Source organism: Filicampus tigris, chromosome 13, assembly GCF_054856515.1.
Source record: "Filicampus tigris isolate MCC_2025a chromosome 13, RoL_Ftig_1.0, whole genome shotgun sequence".
Lineage (NCBI taxonomy): Eukaryota > Metazoa > Chordata > Actinopteri > Syngnathiformes > Syngnathidae > Filicampus > Filicampus tigris.
The window spans coordinates 2,508,399-2,525,828 of record NC_141229.1 but is presented as its reverse complement, the minus strand read 5'-3'; the positions used below and the strand labels follow the sequence as shown (position 1 = coordinate 2,525,828).

Genomic DNA, 17,430 nt, shown 5'->3' with positions numbered 1-17,430 from the left:
GCTGTACTAGCTAGTGTGCTGAAGTTGCTTGAAATAAAATGAAGTCAAATAAAATACAATTTCAGTAAATTGAATTGAATTGAATCATGTTTGATAGCATGAAATTGATATATTGTAACTTAATGGAATAATGAATCAAATTACAATGCGTTTGTAACTACATTAAATTGATTAATAATATTATACAAATTAATAATTTATTATTAATATTATTTTTAGTGTACTCAACATAATTGAAACTCACTTCCTTGCTGTATATTTTTGTTACACAACACAACACACCAGAATATATATATAGATATATATATAGATATATATATAGATTTTTTTTAAAATACTGTACATAAAAAAAAATCATAGTTTACATGTTCAACAAAGGGGAAGTTAAAAAACGGCTGTAGTCCCACCCAGTAGTCTTTAAATAATTTTAAACCTATAATAGCATACTTTGCAAATAATAGGTTGTTCATATGCAATCTTATATAAGTATATATAAGTAGATCAAAATAATGGTCATTATACCCAATGTATCATATACTTAAAACAAATATAAATATTTTTAAATTACTTTTTACTTAATGATCCAATGAAATTATTATATATATTTTACATCCACATTAAATTTTTTTGTAATCATTGATGGATTTCTTTTTAAAAAATCTCTTCCTTTCCACTGATTCAAACTCCAGTTCGGTAAGTGGCGCAAAGGAACTTCAACCCTTATTGGCAACCTCCCACTCAGCTCAAACGAGACAACGAAGAAGAAAAGAGGGCGAGCTAACTTTGCTAGCTAGCTACCCGCCGCCGCCTGACCTCCGCCCGACGCAACATGGCTTGTGTTCGATCCCTCGGTGTTCTCTCCAAATTGACGCTAAGGAGATATGCTGCAGCACCAGGTAAAACACAACGGGGAGACGTTTTTTTAAATATCTGTATCGTAATAAGTTCTGTAAGGCTGGGTGTCTTACTCAGTTTGAGTGCAAAACGCCAAATAGTTGTTCGAAACGTGCTAATGTATAAATTAACATAACGTTGGGAGCCCTTTACTCCATTCAACAGTAACATCTTACCCTCGTTTAAGAGTCACATTCTTTTCAAAACACAACCCGTGAATAAACTTGGGCTTAATGCTCATGATCAGCGACTATTATACAGCAGTGTCAATGAAAGACGCTATTAAAAATAGGTAATTCCACTGCAGATTTTTTTTTTAAATGGTGGAAATTTGCTCTTTGCTTTTGGATAATGTTTGTCACAACTCGCAATTGTAGTGGCTCTGATTAGACTTCTGGCATCTCGAATATGGGTGAAGGGTCACTATAACGCGGGGTTGAAGTGAGAGCGTCTTGAGGTCACTCTGGGGCGACTCCACATGACGACTAAATGTATGCAAAAATATGTATCATGCAGCAATGAAAATAATTCCAAACTGTGAGCATGATTTTCATGTCAATTCTCTGACCTGTCGTAATGAATACATGACTCTTGTATTTTTTCTTTCTTTTCTGCTACACAGGAACTACCTTTAGAACCTTCTCAGTGGCCACCTCAATGTTAGGTAAACTTTAAACTTGTCCATTTGAACAAATAAAAAATTGTCCTGTCATGCAGTATGATTTTTCCTGTGCAACATGGGATTTTTATGTTAAGTGAACATTAGTTTTTCATGGAACCAAGCCCTGGCACAAAGAGCATACAAATCTCAAATAATTGTCTCGCAACATTTTTTTTAGATACTTGAGTTTCTATTCTAAATACCCCCCAAACTATGATCCTATAATCAATACCATATAGATTTTTGCTATTCCCGGCAGGGCTGGGTCCCTAACTCCTGTGAATAGTGCCTGACTGTGCATTATCTCCCTCTGTTTTAAGCCCGAACACATGTCAGCTATGAAGTCAAGAACGACGTCGCCGTGGTTCGAATTAATGACCCCAATTCCAAGGTAAAGCACAACAGTTTTCCCGAAAGGAGGTAGGGGATAAAAATTAAAGCTTTCTCATGAGCACCATAAAGTTTTTCTGGCGCATGCATGAGCCTTTTTTTTTTTTTCAAGTTTAATCGGCAGATATTAGTTATTTAAAAATCTGCAAAAAATTGCAGATTTTTGCCGATTATTTTTTTACGTAACACATCACAACTCAAGACAAAGGTGATGAATGACATTGACACCCAGTCCCTCAATGAAAATCGGCAAAAAACCTTTTTTTTTTTTTTTAAATTAAATCCTTCATTTAATTGGTTGTCAGAATTTTATTCTGCCAAATATAGGAATCGGTGTCCGTCTCAAAAAAATCCATAATGGTCGGGCCATAATAACTCTTTTTCTGATGTGCTCGTTGAGCTGTTTCGTGCGCACCAGAAAGTCACCCCATGTCCCTTTAGGGGCTATGTAGTTTTTGGCCATTTTTCATTTTAGTTTTTTTATTGATTTATTTTTAAAAATGAACCGTCATTACTCCTCCTTCCATCCAGGTCAACACACTGTCGGTCCAAATGCAAAAGGAGCTGACGGAGGTGATGGACGAGGTGTGGGCAGACAATGCCGTTCAGAGCGCTGTCCTCATCTCCTCCAAGCCGGGATGCTTCATTGCCGGAGCGGATATCAAGTAAGTTTATTTATTTAACCCTGCCATATATGTGGAAAAAAAATACCGAATAACATACTCGTGCCGTGTGAAAACCTGCAGGTTTCTCTTTTTTGTTAGGACAGCTTATACTGGCTTCATTAGATAAATAAACCATGCTCAATAGAGCACAGAGGTATACTGACTGAGCATTTTTGTGTAAAGTCCAACTGTATGTCAATGCACTGAAGTATTGAGCAGGTCATTGATTTCAAGTTAAAATCATTACTTCTCACGCGATTTAAATTGAAGTATGTGTCACAATTTAGCACATTCCTAACACTGTTTTTAATCATCCCATTTTTACCACATTTTTGGGGGAGGGGGATTCCATCATTAATCATGTTTCGGCCGCAGTATGATCCAGGCCTGCGGCAACGCAGAGGAGGTCACGGCGCTCTCGCAGGAAGGCCAGAAAATGTTCGAGAGGATCGAAAAGTCCCCAAAGCCCATCGTGGCCGCCATCAATGGCTCGTGCTTGGGAGGGGGCCTTGAGGTCAGCCAAGTGTCTTGCTGTCAATTTAAAGGTTTTGCTTCTGTATTACCCCTCAATGTTCTCTTCTTGTCATTCCAGTTCGCCATTGCGTGCCAGTACAGGATTGCGACAAAAAGCAAGAAAACGGTGCTGGGTACGCCAGAAGTCATGCTGGGTCTTTTGCCAGGAGCCGGCGGCACGCAGAGACTCCCCAAAATGGTGGGTGCTGCTTTTAGAAGTGTGTTTCTCAGCAAATGGCTTTAATTAGTTTCCACAAACAATCTTTTTCCTTAGATTGATACAACAGAAGAGTTATTGTTAACACGAGTTGTTTGGTTTTACTGCTTATAGCTGGGTCTGCCCAACGCCTTTGACATGATGCTGACCGGGCGAAACATCCGAGCGGATAAAGCCAAGAAGATGGGCCTCGTCGACCAGCTTGTAGACACCCTTGGTAAAAAATTAATAAATAAACGAGATCATGTCTTGCTTATTGAGGGTTTCCACGGGTCATTAAAAAGCATTGAAAATATATAACACATATATACTGTATTTGTGATGAGTGGGGACTATGAACAAAATTGGCAAGATTCCACGAGACCCTTCATGTTCCAATTAATTTGCTCTTAATTTGAAAAGGAAAAAATGTACTGGTGTATGTGGTAGGACGTGGGCATTAAATGTGTTATAAGTTGCATTAAAAAAGTATTAAACTAAATACCAGCAGAAACCCTCTTATTAAAAGTTGCCTAATAGTCCACCTGAACAGGCCCAGGTCTGAAGAGCCCCGAGGAGAGGACCATGGACTACCTGGAGGAGGTCGCCGTGGAATGTGCGAGAGGCATTGTGGGCAAGAAGATTCCTCTGCGCAAGGACAAGGGCACCATGCAGAGTAGGTCGGACCCTTCCATATGCTACATGCTGTGACTTGACTTGACTTTGACGGTCTCCTCCGCAGAGATCCAAGACTACGTGATGAGTTTTGAGATGGTACGCAACCAGATTTACAAGACGGTCCACGGGAAAGTCATGAAGCAGAGCAAGGGACTTTATCCCGCGCCCCTCAAGATCATTGACGTAAGTTCTTGTCTTAGCCATTACGTTTGACATTACCTTCAATTGAACTCTTTTGTTTTGCTACTTCCAGTGTGTGAAGACTGGCGTGGAGCAAGGTCCCGTTTCTGGATACCTGGCAGAGTCCCAGGTAAGATTAGTGTTTTTTCAAGCACTGCAGACCTGGACCAAGGCCAAACAGTTGTAATTGAACTAGTCGTCTTGATACAGTTGTGTCTAGGCCGGGCGTGCGGATTCCGAACTTGCGGTTGCCGCATGCTAAGGAAGTTGGCGGTAATGCGCCAGAAGTATTTGCCAACCACAAAAAGGAAATGGAAGAAGAAACAGTAGTAGTAGTCATGGCAACTAATGTGTGACGTTAGTGTTCGGATTCCACCACAACAAGGGTTTACAGCGCTAAAAGGCGCAATAACCGACCAAGATTCTACCTTTGGCCGCAATTTGTAGCAGGATTCTCGTTACGGGAAGCCATTTTAAACTAAAAAGAAAAAAAATTCAGTTGTTCGATGTGGAAGTTTGGAATCCAATTAGAAAATGTTTGTTGCTGTTAATATGATTAAGAACAGGGATTTGGGGTGCCAGTCTGAGCTCTGTTTTTAATATAGTCAAGTCGCACCTGAGTATAAGTTCCAGTCCGACTGGTATTCTGTAAATTTATAACAAATTGTTGAATTTGTGTAAAATCATTCATGAGAAATACATTTAATAACTGTAATAGAAATGATTTATATTTTGAAGTGATCAATTAATCATTGAGCGGTTTTGCAAAATCCCGCTGCCGAACTAAAACGCAAACCGTGACGTAAGCATAATTTCCTTGGCAGAGGTAACGATGTACTCGTTATCATAATTGGGCCGTCTGTTTGTCTGTCCACAGAACTTTGGACACTTGGCTAAAACCACCGAGTCTGCGGCCCTCATTGGACTCTATCACGGTCAGGTCGCGTGCAAGAAGAACCGCTTTGGGAGCCCTGCAAAGGAAGTCAAGTATGTCAGCCGGCAGCCATCTTTGTAGTCCTCTATCCTAGTTAGAACCGGTTGGTTTCTCTGCTACCAGAACTCTGGCAATTTTGGGCGCTGGCCTGATGGGAGCCGGCATCGCCCAGGTGACGGTGGACAAAGGCGTGCACACCATCCTGAAGGACACCACCGAGGCGGGACTGGCCCGCGGTGAGCAGCAGGTGTACAAGGGGTGCGTTTTTTTGTTTTGTTTTTCAAGATAGTTTATGGCTGATATTTGTCAGATGGTCCATTTTTTTCTGTTATTATTTTTAGTGGCTTAAGTTCAAAGTTCAACCCCAGTTAGGCACGCTGCTTACACTAACAACATGGGCGAGGAGAGAGACGAGCTGGTTTACAAAGCAGTCAGCGTTGCCAAATTAGTGACTTTTCCGACCCTTTCGGCAATTTATTTTTTGAAGTAATCTTCAGTTCGCGTTAAACGGCAAATGTGTGAAATCGTTTTCAGTGTGTTTAGTCGAACAAGAGAGAATCCCAGTAGAAGGTAATCAGTCATTTGCGCCCCCCCCCCCAAACATACAAAGCTTATCTCTGTTAAGATCTATCGCTTGAACTTACTTCCTTGACACCAATTACTGTACAAACATTTTTGTGATGTCAGGCTGAACGACAAGACCAAGAAGAGGAGCATCACGTCCTTCGAGAGGGACTCCATTTTGTCCAACCTGTCCGGCACGCTGGACTACAGCGGCTTCGAGAAGGCCGACATGGTGATCGAGGCCGTGTTTGAAGACCTCAAGGTCAAACACGCAGTCCTCAAGGAGGTCGAAGCGGTGAGTGCGACTCACACACGCATGCTTTTTTTAAGGAATGCGCGTTCAAGCAACAGGTGCCGCTCTAATCCTTCATTGGAAGGGCTTTTTAACCAACAAAGCGCCTGAAGAAAGTCAGAAATTATTTTTTTTCAAATACGAATGTGCCTTGAGTTTATTAGTCCTTGTATGTTGTCATTCTTCTGGAGTGTGTGCCTTGGCCACCAGGGGGCAGTGTAATACAGACAAACGGACACAAACGAAGCGTTTCACAGCTGACTTGGTACGCTGCGATAATAATAATATTCATAAATTTTCAGAGAGGAAACAAACTATACCTGTGAGCATTGTTATATTGTCTGTCTACATGTTACTGCACCATTTGTATTCAAATCCGTTTTAGAGGGTTAATAATAACAAACTGAAGCTGGTTTTTTTCTAAGATTACAGTTAATTTTTTTTTTTTTCATGGGACAATATAGTCTAATATTAAAGTTAGCCCTACAATTAAAAACAAACGATTATAAACCTCAATTCATTTAGTTAATAATTACATTGTTGTATAATGTGTGAAATTGCATAATAAACACATTTGAATAATAGTAAGTCAATGTCTGCATGTGAATGATACAATCACACTTAATGCATTTTTTAATGTCAGTTTCAATTGGCTCAACAGTAAAATCTTTGTCTGTGACTGAAAAATATTTTATTTCCTTTCCTGAGGAAGAGAAAACTGACTTTTGTTTATGCCCGGTAGGTGCTGCTTCCATTCAGTACAAATGTGCTCAACTGTAAATTCTTTGTCCGCGTGTAACCAATAACATCCATGAAGTGAAGTAACTACAGTAAATCCACTTTTCTTCCCTGTGGTGGAAAAGCTGAGATGCTCTGTTTGCATGGCTCAATAAGTGCTGCTGTTTTGGCTTGTAAATGAGTTGTTGTGTTTTAACTCACCAACGCAGGTGGTTCCTCCTCACTGCATCTTCGCCACCAACACATCAGCTCTGCCCATCAAGGATATTGCGGCCGCCAGCAAGAGGCCTGATAAGGTTTGCTACACTTCTTTCTTTTTTTTTTTTTTTTTTTTTTTTGTGTGTGTGAGAAAAAACAAAAATCGAATTCCTGTTCCTTGTGGTCACCCCTCAGGTGATTGGCATGCACTACTTCTCCCCAGTGGACAAGATGCAGCTCCTGGAGATCATCACCACCGATAAGACCTCCAAGGACACCACGGCGTCGGCGGTGGCTGTGGGGCTCAAGCAGGGCAAAGTCATCATCGTGGTCGGGGTGAGACTTTGACATATTTCAAAATCAGAATAACTTAAAAAAAAACAAAAAAAAAAACATGAGCAATTACATTTAAGCGATTGTACGTGTGCAGGATGGCCCAGGATTCTACACCACTCGCTGTTTAGCGCCCATGTTGGCCGAAGCCGTGCGAATATTTCAGGTTTGTCGCATTCGACTATAGCGCCTTTTTTATTCCGCAGTGCAACAGAACAAACATTTCATCCCATGCAGTCAAATATATATACCTCATACACGTCTACACAAACATAGACACATCGAGATTTAATATATGGGATTGGCTCCGCCCAATATTGAGTACGGCGATGGCCTGTGCAGCCTAACTGTGCGCTCATTGCAGGAAGGGGCGGACCCCAAGAAGCTGGACGCGCTCACCACGAGCTTCGGCTTCCCCGTGGGCGCCGCCACGCTCATCGACGAGGTGGGCATCGACGTGGCCGCCCACGTGGCTGAGGACCTGGGCAAGGCTTTCGGATCGCGCTTCGGCGGCGGCGACGTGGAGGTCCTGAAGACGCTGGTGGCCATGGGATTCAAGGGTGAGCCGCAATGGAATTAATACTTCGCTCTTGCAGGATTTGAAGTTTCTTGACTTGAAAGTATGACTTTTAGTACACTTAACAGTTCATTCTCATGGGGTGTTTTTTGAAAAACACCTTTCTCAAAAATGTCTTTTTTCCCCTCAAGTGTGCGTGTGTGCATATATGTATGTCCGTAATTTTAATTTTTAAAATGATTTTTTTTCTGTGAAATATGATTTCTTTTTTTCTAAAATATGTAACTTTATTTTAGTATAAATACAATTGAATTTTCATTAGATGACTTAGTATAACTTTTTTTTCCTCCAAAATACAAAGCTTTATTTTTTGTTGCATTGGGACTTTTTTTCAGAAATATACTACTTTGTTTAAAAATATGACTATCCTTATTGGATTAGATGTGTTTTTCCCCCTCAAATATATAACTTCAGTCTCTTTTTTGGGGTTTTATTCCAAATATTACCACTTGTTTAAGACAACAAATATGACCATCTTTGTAAGATTATTAAAAAATTCTCAAATTACTTTTTATTCGTATTATGAGTTTTTGTTGAAAATTAACTAATTTATTCTCATAGACTTCTGATTTTTTTTCTAGAAAACATTCAAGTAATTTTCTAAAAAGTAGACGACTTAATTCTCCAAAAATCATTTTTTTCCTAAAATACATAACTTCATTCTTGTAAGATTGCTGCTTTTTTTTTTTTTTTTTTTTTCAAATACAGAACTCTATTCCAATTTTTTTATTTTAAATTTGACAGGATTTTTTTGTTGTTGTTGCTTTATCATTGTTGCCTTCTTTAGGTCGCAAGTCAGGAAAGGGCTGCTATGTGTACCAGCCGGGCCTGAAATCCAGAGAAGTCAATCCTGATATCGAGGAAATCCTGGAGAAATACAAAATCGCTCCCAATCCCGCTGTGTGAGTTGACACTCACCAATAAAATGGCCGAGCTGTGATTCCATTCTGAAAGCGTCTTTCCTTTAATTCCAAATCTTTTTTTCAGTTCATCCGACTACGACATCCAATATCGACTGGTTTCTCGCTTTGTCAACGAGGCGGTGCTGTGTTTACAAGAAGGCATCTTGAACGGTCCTCTGGAGGGAGACATCGGAGCCGTTTTCGGCCTGGGGTTCCCTCCCTGCCTCGGAGGTCAGACTCATGGCATATTCTGTTGTTTGAAGTGGACATTCTTTCGAAAAAGTGCCCCAAATTTCGACCTCTGGAGTGTCTGCCCCGACATCACGAAAGAATCAACGCTACACTCTGATTCGCTGACTCCCACGTCACTCACCAGGCCCCACCTTTTAAAGCCATACACACTCAAAGTAACAGTTATCATAGTGTGGAACATGAGGATAATGAGACCAAGTAGGAAACTATAATACCGACACCTCGAATACACATTTTGTTGTTTAATAATGCAATATCAATTATCTGATTAGACTTTTCTTATGACTGACTTTTCTATTCGTAAAAATAGGAACTATGCCTTGCACGGAAGACATACAACTAAGAATTGCTAATGAAGCTCGAAATGGGCACCAAAGTATCGCTAAAGAAAATGTTTCCCCCTTGAAGTTGCCATTCTGCAAAGTTGCTTATCGCTCAGAATATCAACAATTAATATATGCGTTCATGTTTCTTTCCGCGCTTCCAGGCCCGTTCCGCTTCGTAGATACCTTTGGTGCCGACAAGCTGGTGAAGAAAATGCGGCGGTACGAGGCCGTCTACGGGGATCACTTCACGCCGTGCCAGCTCCTCCTGGATCACGCCAGCGACCCCGCAAAGAAGTTTCACAAGTGAGCCGCTCGTCGCCTTTGGCCTGTCAGCACTTAACACACGACTGCAGTAGACCACATCAACAAGGTGCCTCACGACAATTATTGGATGCTTTTGATTTTCACCAGATCAACACCCACGCAGTTGGTGATGGTATGATGTACGTGCATTAAAATATTCCAAAAGAATATACGAATTCATGCTGAAATGTACCAGTATGGTAGTGTTTGGTTTTTTTGTACGTTAAAAGATGTTATGGGTGGGTAATGTAAATGTAGGGCCTTAAATAAAATTTTGTTATTGAATCAAATGCTTGTATGTGTTTTGTATGTCCATTGACATACTTATAGCCTCAGATATGGTCTACAACAGGGAGAAACTCAAACTCTGGCCTTCAATAACTGAAAAAAAAAATGAGTTGAGTATGTTTAGGGAGGTGAAAAAGGTAAGAAAAAATCCAATTTGTTTGGGTTATGGACAATAACTTGTGAATTTCATCTTTGTGAGTTTTATTTGTTTTTTATTTGTTTATTTTGTTTCTATATTTTGAAGAGTTGTGATTTCCACCCCAAAAATTAATTGGCATATTTTTGAGGGAAAAAAGAAATATCCCAAAAGAATAAAATCGTTCTGAAAGGATGTATGTTTTTCACTGAGTCGTAATCCTCTAGTAAAATAGTTCAGTATGTGTAAATATATGTATTTGCTTTAGATTTATTTTTTCAAGAAAGTCCAGTCAACTGTTTTTAAAAAAAATGTTAAATAGTTTATTAATAAATCTAGCTCGTTTTTTATTTATAATAATTTATTTTTTATTTGGTATTTTAACTAAACTAATCAAATGTAGGTTTTTTTTCAAACCAGTCGTTGTATGAGTGTTAAAATGTTTAAACCCAATTTGAATTTTGTAACCAATTTAAATGCTAAATTGTTTGCAAATCATGTGAATTTTTTCTTAATTGCCATGAATTTATTTAACATAAAAATACAAAGTTTTTGATTGACTTCTATTCAACAATAAATCAATGAACAAATTGTTTCTTGAGATGAATGACTTGCACTATTAGTAACCAATTATAGGGTGGAAACTGTTCAGATAATACAAGAAATATTCCAGGTGTGTTCCAAAGCAGTTTGTTGTTGTTTGGCATCGTCGTCGCGGTGTGCTTAATGAAGTGGCCGGCTAATGGTGCCGTGACGTGAATGGTCGTGGGCGGGTCACGTGTGTTTGCCGCGCCTGCCATTGTCTGTCGTCATCATCATCAGGGCGTGTGCTGGAGCTGCTGCTGTTGACACCGGCGTCTTGTCCTCCTCCCAGCCGGGATGCGGAGCTTGAGTCCCGGCTACACCAGCGCGGGTTCGCCGTGACGCGGCCGGATGAACCGAAGCGTGTTAAAAACAATAAATAAGAGAAGGCGCTGTCTTCTGTACGTCTAGCCATGTCCAACAAGGGGAAGACGTGCGAGTCGGTCCGGGTGGTGGTCCGCTGCCGGCCCCCCACCAACAAGGAGGCGACGGCGGAGAAGGGGAGCTCCATCCTGGAACTGGACGCCGAGTTGGGCCGCATCTGCGTCCGTAACCCAAGCGCGCCACCCGGCGAGCCTGCCAAGGAGTTCACCTTCAATTCGGTGTTCGGGTGGGGGTCCACCCAGTGCGAGGTGTATGACGACGCCGTCAGACCCCTGGTGGACTCGGTTCTGATGGGTTTCAATGGCACGGTTTTCGCCTACGGCCAGACGGGGACGGGGAAGACGTGGACCATGAGGGGGGTGCCGGCCGACCCGGACAAGCGGGGCGTCATCCCCAACGCCTTCCATCACATCTTCGCGCACATCTCGCGCAGCCGTGGACACAAGTATCTGGTCCGGTCCTCTTACTTGGAGATCTACCAGGAGGAGATCCGGGATCTGCTGAGTAAGGATACTAGGGGGGGGGAATAAGTCTAACGACGTTGGCTGTGTTCAAATTGTTCACTAATTTCCTCACTATTTAATGATAAAAGAAACTAAGAATAAAAAAATAGGTGCATGCATTTTTTCCCTCGAAAATATATATACCCCAAAATATCTTCATAATGTCAGTACTTTTCTGTTAGATATTAGATTTGTTGCTCTAAAATATAAATTCTTTAATTTCCCAATACAAAATGTCACATAAGAAAATTGTGTGGGTGAAAATCACCCGACGTTAGTGTTCTAGGGTTAAAGGCGTATTTTTGTCTTATGTGCTGCGACAGGGAAGTGAATGATTACGAACGATCAGAGTGACTGCGTTTATTGTAATGTGGACGTTGATAGTTCCTTAAAGAGTCCACTGGAAATACTTTTGTAGTGATTAGGGAGTGGTGAATGATGAATGATTCGGGATGCAGTCGCTGCCTTCAGATTCATTCACTCATTCCCTGTACTCACTAATCACCATTCTGACACAAACCAATAAATGTATCTGTAACAAATCTTAAGTATTTTTTTTTCCAGTGGAAAACGTCAGAAAGCTGGAACTGAAGGAGAGTCCCGAGGAGGGCGTCTACGTCAAGGACCTGTCCTGGGTGGTCACCAAGGACCCGGCCGAGATGCACCACCTGTTGACGCTGGGCGACCGTTGCCGCTCGGTGGGCTCTACCGATGCCAACCGCCGCAGCTCGCGCTCGCACGCCATCTTTGCCGTGACGGTGGAATGCGGGTCCGAGTCCGAGGAACCGGTCCGCGTGGGGCGCCTTAACATGGTGGACCTGGCGGGGAGCGAGCGCCAGAGCCGGACCGGCGCACAGGGCGGCCGGCTGCGCGAGGCGGCCAAGATCAACCTGTCGCTGTCCGCCTTGGGGAACGTCATCTCGGCGCTGGCGGACGGCAAGGGGGGCCACGTGCCCTACAGGGACTCTAAACTCACCCGGCTCCTGCGGGACTCGCTGGGCGGCAACGCCAAGACGGTCATGATCGCCACGGTGGGGCCCGCTGAGCGGGACCGCCACGAGTCCCTGGCCACCCTGAGGTACGCCGGCCGGGCCAAGAACATCAAGAACAAGCCCCGCGTCAACGAGGACCCCGAGGCCGCCCTCCTCAGGGACTTCCAGAGGGAGATCGCCAGACTCAAGGCCCTCCTGGAGGAGCGAGGCGCCTTGGCCAGGGAGCGGCGGCAGCGGCGGCGGGACAGCAAGAGACTCAGCAGGGACCTCGCGCAACTGTGGAAGGAGGACGAGGGAGGAGTCGGCAAAGGGCCCCCAATGAAGTGGCGCCACTCCGGTGGGAAAATAGACGATGGCCAGTGGGATCAGGAGGCCGTGGAGAAGATCATTGAGAAGTACAAGGTATAGACAAACGATGGGATGGCCAAAATCCTCTCATGGAAATACATCCATTTTTACTTGAAAATGTATTATTCATCCCCGTTCCTCCTCTGAAAAATATACATTCTCCTTGAAAATATATTTAAAAAAAACATTTCTCTGCAGCATACAACTAAAGTATTGTAAAAAAAAAAAAAATAAAAAAATAAAAAAAAAAAATATATATATATATATATATATATATGTCATTTTCTCAAAAATATTTAAAATTTCTCCTAAAAAATCTGTCATTTTTAAAACAAATTAATTTTGAAAATATAGGACTTTTTTTATTGAGCTTTTTTTTATTTTTTCATGTATAATACATATATTATGGAAGCATATTGCATTCACTTAAACAAAACGTCCTGTTTTTCTGAGTAATTTTTTGGGGGCTTTGTTTTTTTTCAAATATTTTTTAGATTTTCTGTTGTTGTTGTTGTTGTTTTTATATATATTTTTGTCCCTGTTGTTTTTCTGGTCATTAAAAACAATATTCTGAATAACTGAAAAAAAAAAAAAAAAAACACAGAAAAATTAATTCCATAAAACAGGAGGAAAAAAAAATGTAACACAGAAGAAAATATTCCAAAACAGAAAATAATATTCCTAAAAACAGAAAAAAAGACAAATCCCTCCCCCCAAAATTGCTTAGACAAACAGGATTTTTTTTTCCAAGTGAACGCAATAGGCTTCGGTAATATACTCTGTGCTTGTATATTCAAATATTCATATTTTATGGTGTATGACTGTACTCTGGTCTTGCCCCGAGCGTCATGTCCACATGTTTTTCTGGCCAGGCCATGGAGAGCAAATTGCTAGAGGGAGGTAAGACCATCATGGACCACACCAACGAACAGCAGAAGTTGCTGGAACAGAAGCGGCAGGAGATCGCCGAGCAGGTGAGAAAACTTCCCATTCAAACGTCCGCCAGCGACCGGAGCGAGTGAGCGAGAGCGAGCGTTTTTTCCGAAGATCCGCCGGGAGCGGGAGATGCAGCAGCAGGTGATGCTGCAGGACGAGGAGACGCTGGAGATGAGGGAGACCTTCTCCTCGCTGCAGCAGGAAGTGGAGATGAAGACCAAGAAGCTGAGGAAGGTCAGAACGCTCACAAACCACCAAATGGGCTCAGCAGGACGCTTCATTAGGGACACATTTGAAGTGCGTACGACGCAAAAAGCTGTCGGCTGAAAAATACGTGCGGCAAAAATACTGAATATTGAAATATTGAAATATTGTTTTTATATTTTTTATGGTCTCACCGTATCCCGTCTTTTTGAGTTGCGCACATCTAATTTGATATTGTCGATTTTTCCCGAGATCGCGGCGATCCATTTTGCATATGGACGCAAGTTACTGCAGACCAGGGTTCTCAAAGTTTGGATTTTTTCATTTAGTTTTCAATATTTTTAGTATTTGTTTACATTTTTATAATACAGGTTATTTCTTGTGTGCAAGATTAAAAAAGATGGATGGATTGCTGACAATGTCCCTGTTAGTTTTGTTTTTACTGTATTATCATTAGTATTAGTTTTAGTTTTATTAGTTTATTTATGAACTAGAAAATGAGAGCACATTCGTTTTCTGGAAATTATTCTTTTTTAAGATTAAAATCTACAAATTTTCATGAAAATGTTTTCCCCCAAAATACAATATTTTTTAATTTCCTCCTCTTTCCTTTGAAGAATTATTTTTCTTCATAAATAGTATTCTTTTGCCACAAAATACACAAAAAAGTAATAATTCTCAATCATAAACAGTTTTTCTCGAACATACACATATTCTTTGAAATATGCAACCTTTTCAAAGTAATCTCATTTTTCAAAACAAACTTAAAAAAAAAAAAAAAAAAATTTCGGGAAAATCTACATTTGTTTGCTCGATAATGTAAATCTTTTTTCCTTTGAGATCTATAAGTTTTCCATGAAAATATATGTACAGTAGTCCCCAAAATATACCCTCAAAATATACACAGATTATGACTTTTAACTCATATTATTATTTTTTTCTCTCCAAAATATACAGACTTTTTTCCCCAAATATATATTTTTTTCCTCAAAAATACTAACTTTTCTTTTTCAAAACTTAACTTTCTTTTCCTGGCTACTTTTAATGCAAGTCTTTCACTTTACTTTTATGTTGTCTCATGTGGCGCCCGCATGTTTAGCTGTACACTAAACTGCAGCTGGTATGGGCCGAGATGCGCGACGTGATGGACGAGCACGTCGCAACCAGGCAGGAACTGGAGCAAACGCAGGAGGAACTCACCCGAGAGCTCAAGTACAAGTGAGAACAAATATTATTTCGGGTCACGTTATTATTATTAATGGAATGTTCTCCACCCCGAGATTAGCATGAGCTCATCTGTACCTAATACATTGGCGAGCGTGTATTATACGGATTACCACCGCGCATATTTTCAGATCCCTCCTGATGGAGAATTTCGTCCCTCCCGCTGAAAAGAAGAAGATGATCAACAGACTTCACTTTGACGACGAGGAAGATCAGTGGAGGCTGATGTCGGTCATCCCGGTGGAACGGTACGATTGGAAAAAATACAAGTGTATCCTGTGCTGGATGCGGATGCCTGGATGACTTTATACTAGGGATGAAATAATTTCACCCAAAAAAAAAAAACATGAGATATTTTGCAACAGTTAGCATTATTGTTTTATTATATAATTAAAAACAGCGTAAACGCTGGTGCTGGATGCGGCAGGACCGGTTGGCACTCACTCGCTCGCTCGCTCACTTACTTGCCCCCATGCGTATGCTAGCACGGCCACTCGGGTGAAGCGAAGACCTCTGTCCGCCGTGGGATACAAGCGTCCAATCAGCCAGTATGCCCAAGCCGCTGTCGCCACGGCAACCGGGGCCCCGTCCAGATATCAGGTCAGCGCCTTGAGATGCAAGTTTCACGTGTTCCACGACACACGTATCTGAATGAAGGGAAAAGCCATTATTCCGTTAAAAAAAAACAAAAAAAACAACACATTTTTGTAAAGTGTCTTGTAACGAGAGAAAATAGCCGTCTGTATTATTGTACTTTAAAGCCATGACTTCAATTCAATGAATATTTTGCTGCTCCTTCTGGTGTGTGCGTGTGTGTGTGTGTGAGCAGGCGGAGAACATCATGCTACTGGAGCTGGATGTGTCTCCGCCCAGCATGTTCACCCTCAACTTTCACGGGTCCCAACTGGAGAGGGTCTTCTCCCCCAGCTTGATGCCGGACCCCCGGTCGGAAGTCGTCATGCGGGAGAGGACCCGGTCGTCGGCGCGGCTCAGGAAATCCCGATCCTGGTGAGACCGGAGTGCCCAACGGTTCCTGTATAGTGAGCAGAATGATAAAAATAAGAATTGGAAGTATAATCATCATCATTATGATCATTAAATACTACTACTACCACCACTATTACTAATAATAATGATAAAATGGAATTGGCAAAAATGCCAAGTAAATTGCCACGAAATGCCAATAAAATTTCATAAATAAGCTAATATTCACAACAATGAGCACAACAATTTCCCCGTGTAATTGCAGAAAATGTTTTCTTTGGCCGTTGCAGGTATCAGGCCCCACAAGCGACGTGTGTTTCAGCATCCGTGTCATCCACCGCCCTGACGTCACTCTCTCAGGGTCCGTGTCGCAGACCCTCCTCGGCCGCCTGTCTCGTACCCGAGGCCTCGCTTCGAACCAGCCCCTGAGTAGGATCCGGCTCCGCCCTGCCATATTAGCTTAGCGTGTGACAACGACGACGCCGGTAAGCATGAGGACCTACTACAGGAACTGGTGCTTTCTAACAAAGAGGATATCAGCAAAAAAAAGCACAGCCAAAGCTTCCGTGTTTGACCATTTCATTTGCATTTTTTGGGAGTATCGGTGGTGGTGGCATGTGTCGCTCGCAACTGTAACTGTCAGGCAAATATGGTTTGTATCAGAAAGGCTTGCTCTGGCTATTTAGCTGCCTTATTTTTTTACATTGGCGACATTGTGACAAGTGAATTGAGTGTACTGTTCTTCAATGTGAAAATAAAGATGTGGGGGGGGCACAGCACTTTTTAAAATATTCCTTCAATTACAAAAAATGAATCAATGTTAAAAATGAATAAAAATGTTATAAATAACATAATAAATACAGTACATCATTAGATGTTTTTTATGAATGTCAAAAGAATACGTACATAAATGTGTGTGTATAAAAGTGCTTCTCTAATGTTCCTAGACTCAATCTCGTTGAAGTACGTTATGCCCCTCTACTGTGTACTGTTTTTTTTTTTTATACCACATCACTGCCGCCATTGTGGTTGTTATGGAAACCCAGCGACGCGGCGCAGGAAAATGACATAAATACCTGTTCTATTTATGTTTATTCCAAAGTACAAGTACACTTTACAGTGGAGGGAAATAAGTCACTTTATTCGACTGTTTCCAGGTAAATTAGGTGGTGGGTAACAGCAGACCATTAAGTTAATTAATACAAAGGTATGTAACAGGTAATATATACAGCACACAGATACTGTTTTTGTTC

General features: G+C 41.5%; 2 protein-coding genes across 2 annotated transcripts; both read left to right on the top strand.

Moving 5' to 3' along the window:
* Positions 1-735: 735 nt before the first annotated feature.
* On the top strand, positions 736-9,886 carry hadhab (hydroxyacyl-CoA dehydrogenase trifunctional multienzyme complex subunit alpha b). Its single transcript, XM_086049097.1, has 20 exons — positions 736-896; positions 1,517-1,558; positions 1,876-1,946; positions 2,477-2,610; positions 2,986-3,124; positions 3,203-3,322; positions 3,455-3,557; positions 3,873-3,995; positions 4,062-4,180; positions 4,251-4,307; positions 5,055-5,164; positions 5,235-5,369; positions 5,799-5,970; positions 6,915-7,001; positions 7,099-7,239; positions 7,334-7,402; positions 7,601-7,796; positions 8,601-8,715; positions 8,801-8,946; positions 9,455-9,886. The coding sequence occupies exons 1-20, from the start codon at positions 830-832 to the stop codon at positions 9,598-9,600; spliced, it is 2,292 nt and encodes a 763-aa protein (XP_085905223.1). The 5' UTR covers positions 736-829; the 3' UTR covers positions 9,601-9,886.
* Positions 9,887-10,791: 905 nt separating this feature from the next.
* On the top strand, positions 10,792-17,050 carry kif3cb (kinesin family member 3Cb). Its single transcript, XM_086049824.1, has 9 exons — positions 10,792-11,490; positions 12,054-12,883; positions 13,702-13,803; positions 13,877-13,999; positions 15,069-15,187; positions 15,325-15,441; positions 15,679-15,793; positions 16,023-16,201; positions 16,468-17,050. Exons 1-9 carry the CDS (start codon positions 11,016-11,018, stop codon positions 16,604-16,606), a joined length of 2,199 nt encoding a protein of 732 aa, XP_085905950.1. The 5' UTR covers positions 10,792-11,015; the 3' UTR covers positions 16,607-17,050.
* The last annotated feature ends 380 nt before the right edge of the window (positions 17,051-17,430 follow it).

Excerpts from the sequence above, each read along its gene's own strand:
- hadhab (XM_086049097.1), top strand. The coding sequence starts at position 830 with ATGGCTTGTGTTCGATCCCTCGGTGTTCTCTCCAAATTGACGCTAAGG. Across the intron at positions 2,611-2,985 it reads ATTGCCGGAGCGGATATCAA|TATGATCCAGGCCTGCGGCA; the intron begins GTAAGTTTATTT and ends TTTCGGCCGCAG. Across the intron at positions 7,403-7,600 it reads AAGCCGTGCGAATATTTCAG|GAAGGGGCGGACCCCAAGAA; the intron begins GTTTGTCGCATT and ends CGCTCATTGCAG.
- kif3cb (XM_086049824.1), top strand. The coding sequence starts at position 11,016 with ATGTCCAACAAGGGGAAGACGTGCGAGTCGGTCCGGGTGGTGGTCCGC. Across the intron at positions 14,000-15,068 it reads AGACCAAGAAGCTGAGGAAG|CTGTACACTAAACTGCAGCT; the intron begins GTCAGAACGCTC and ends CCGCATGTTTAG. Across the intron at positions 16,202-16,467 it reads CTCAGGAAATCCCGATCCTG|GTATCAGGCCCCACAAGCGA; the intron begins GTGAGACCGGAG and ends TGGCCGTTGCAG.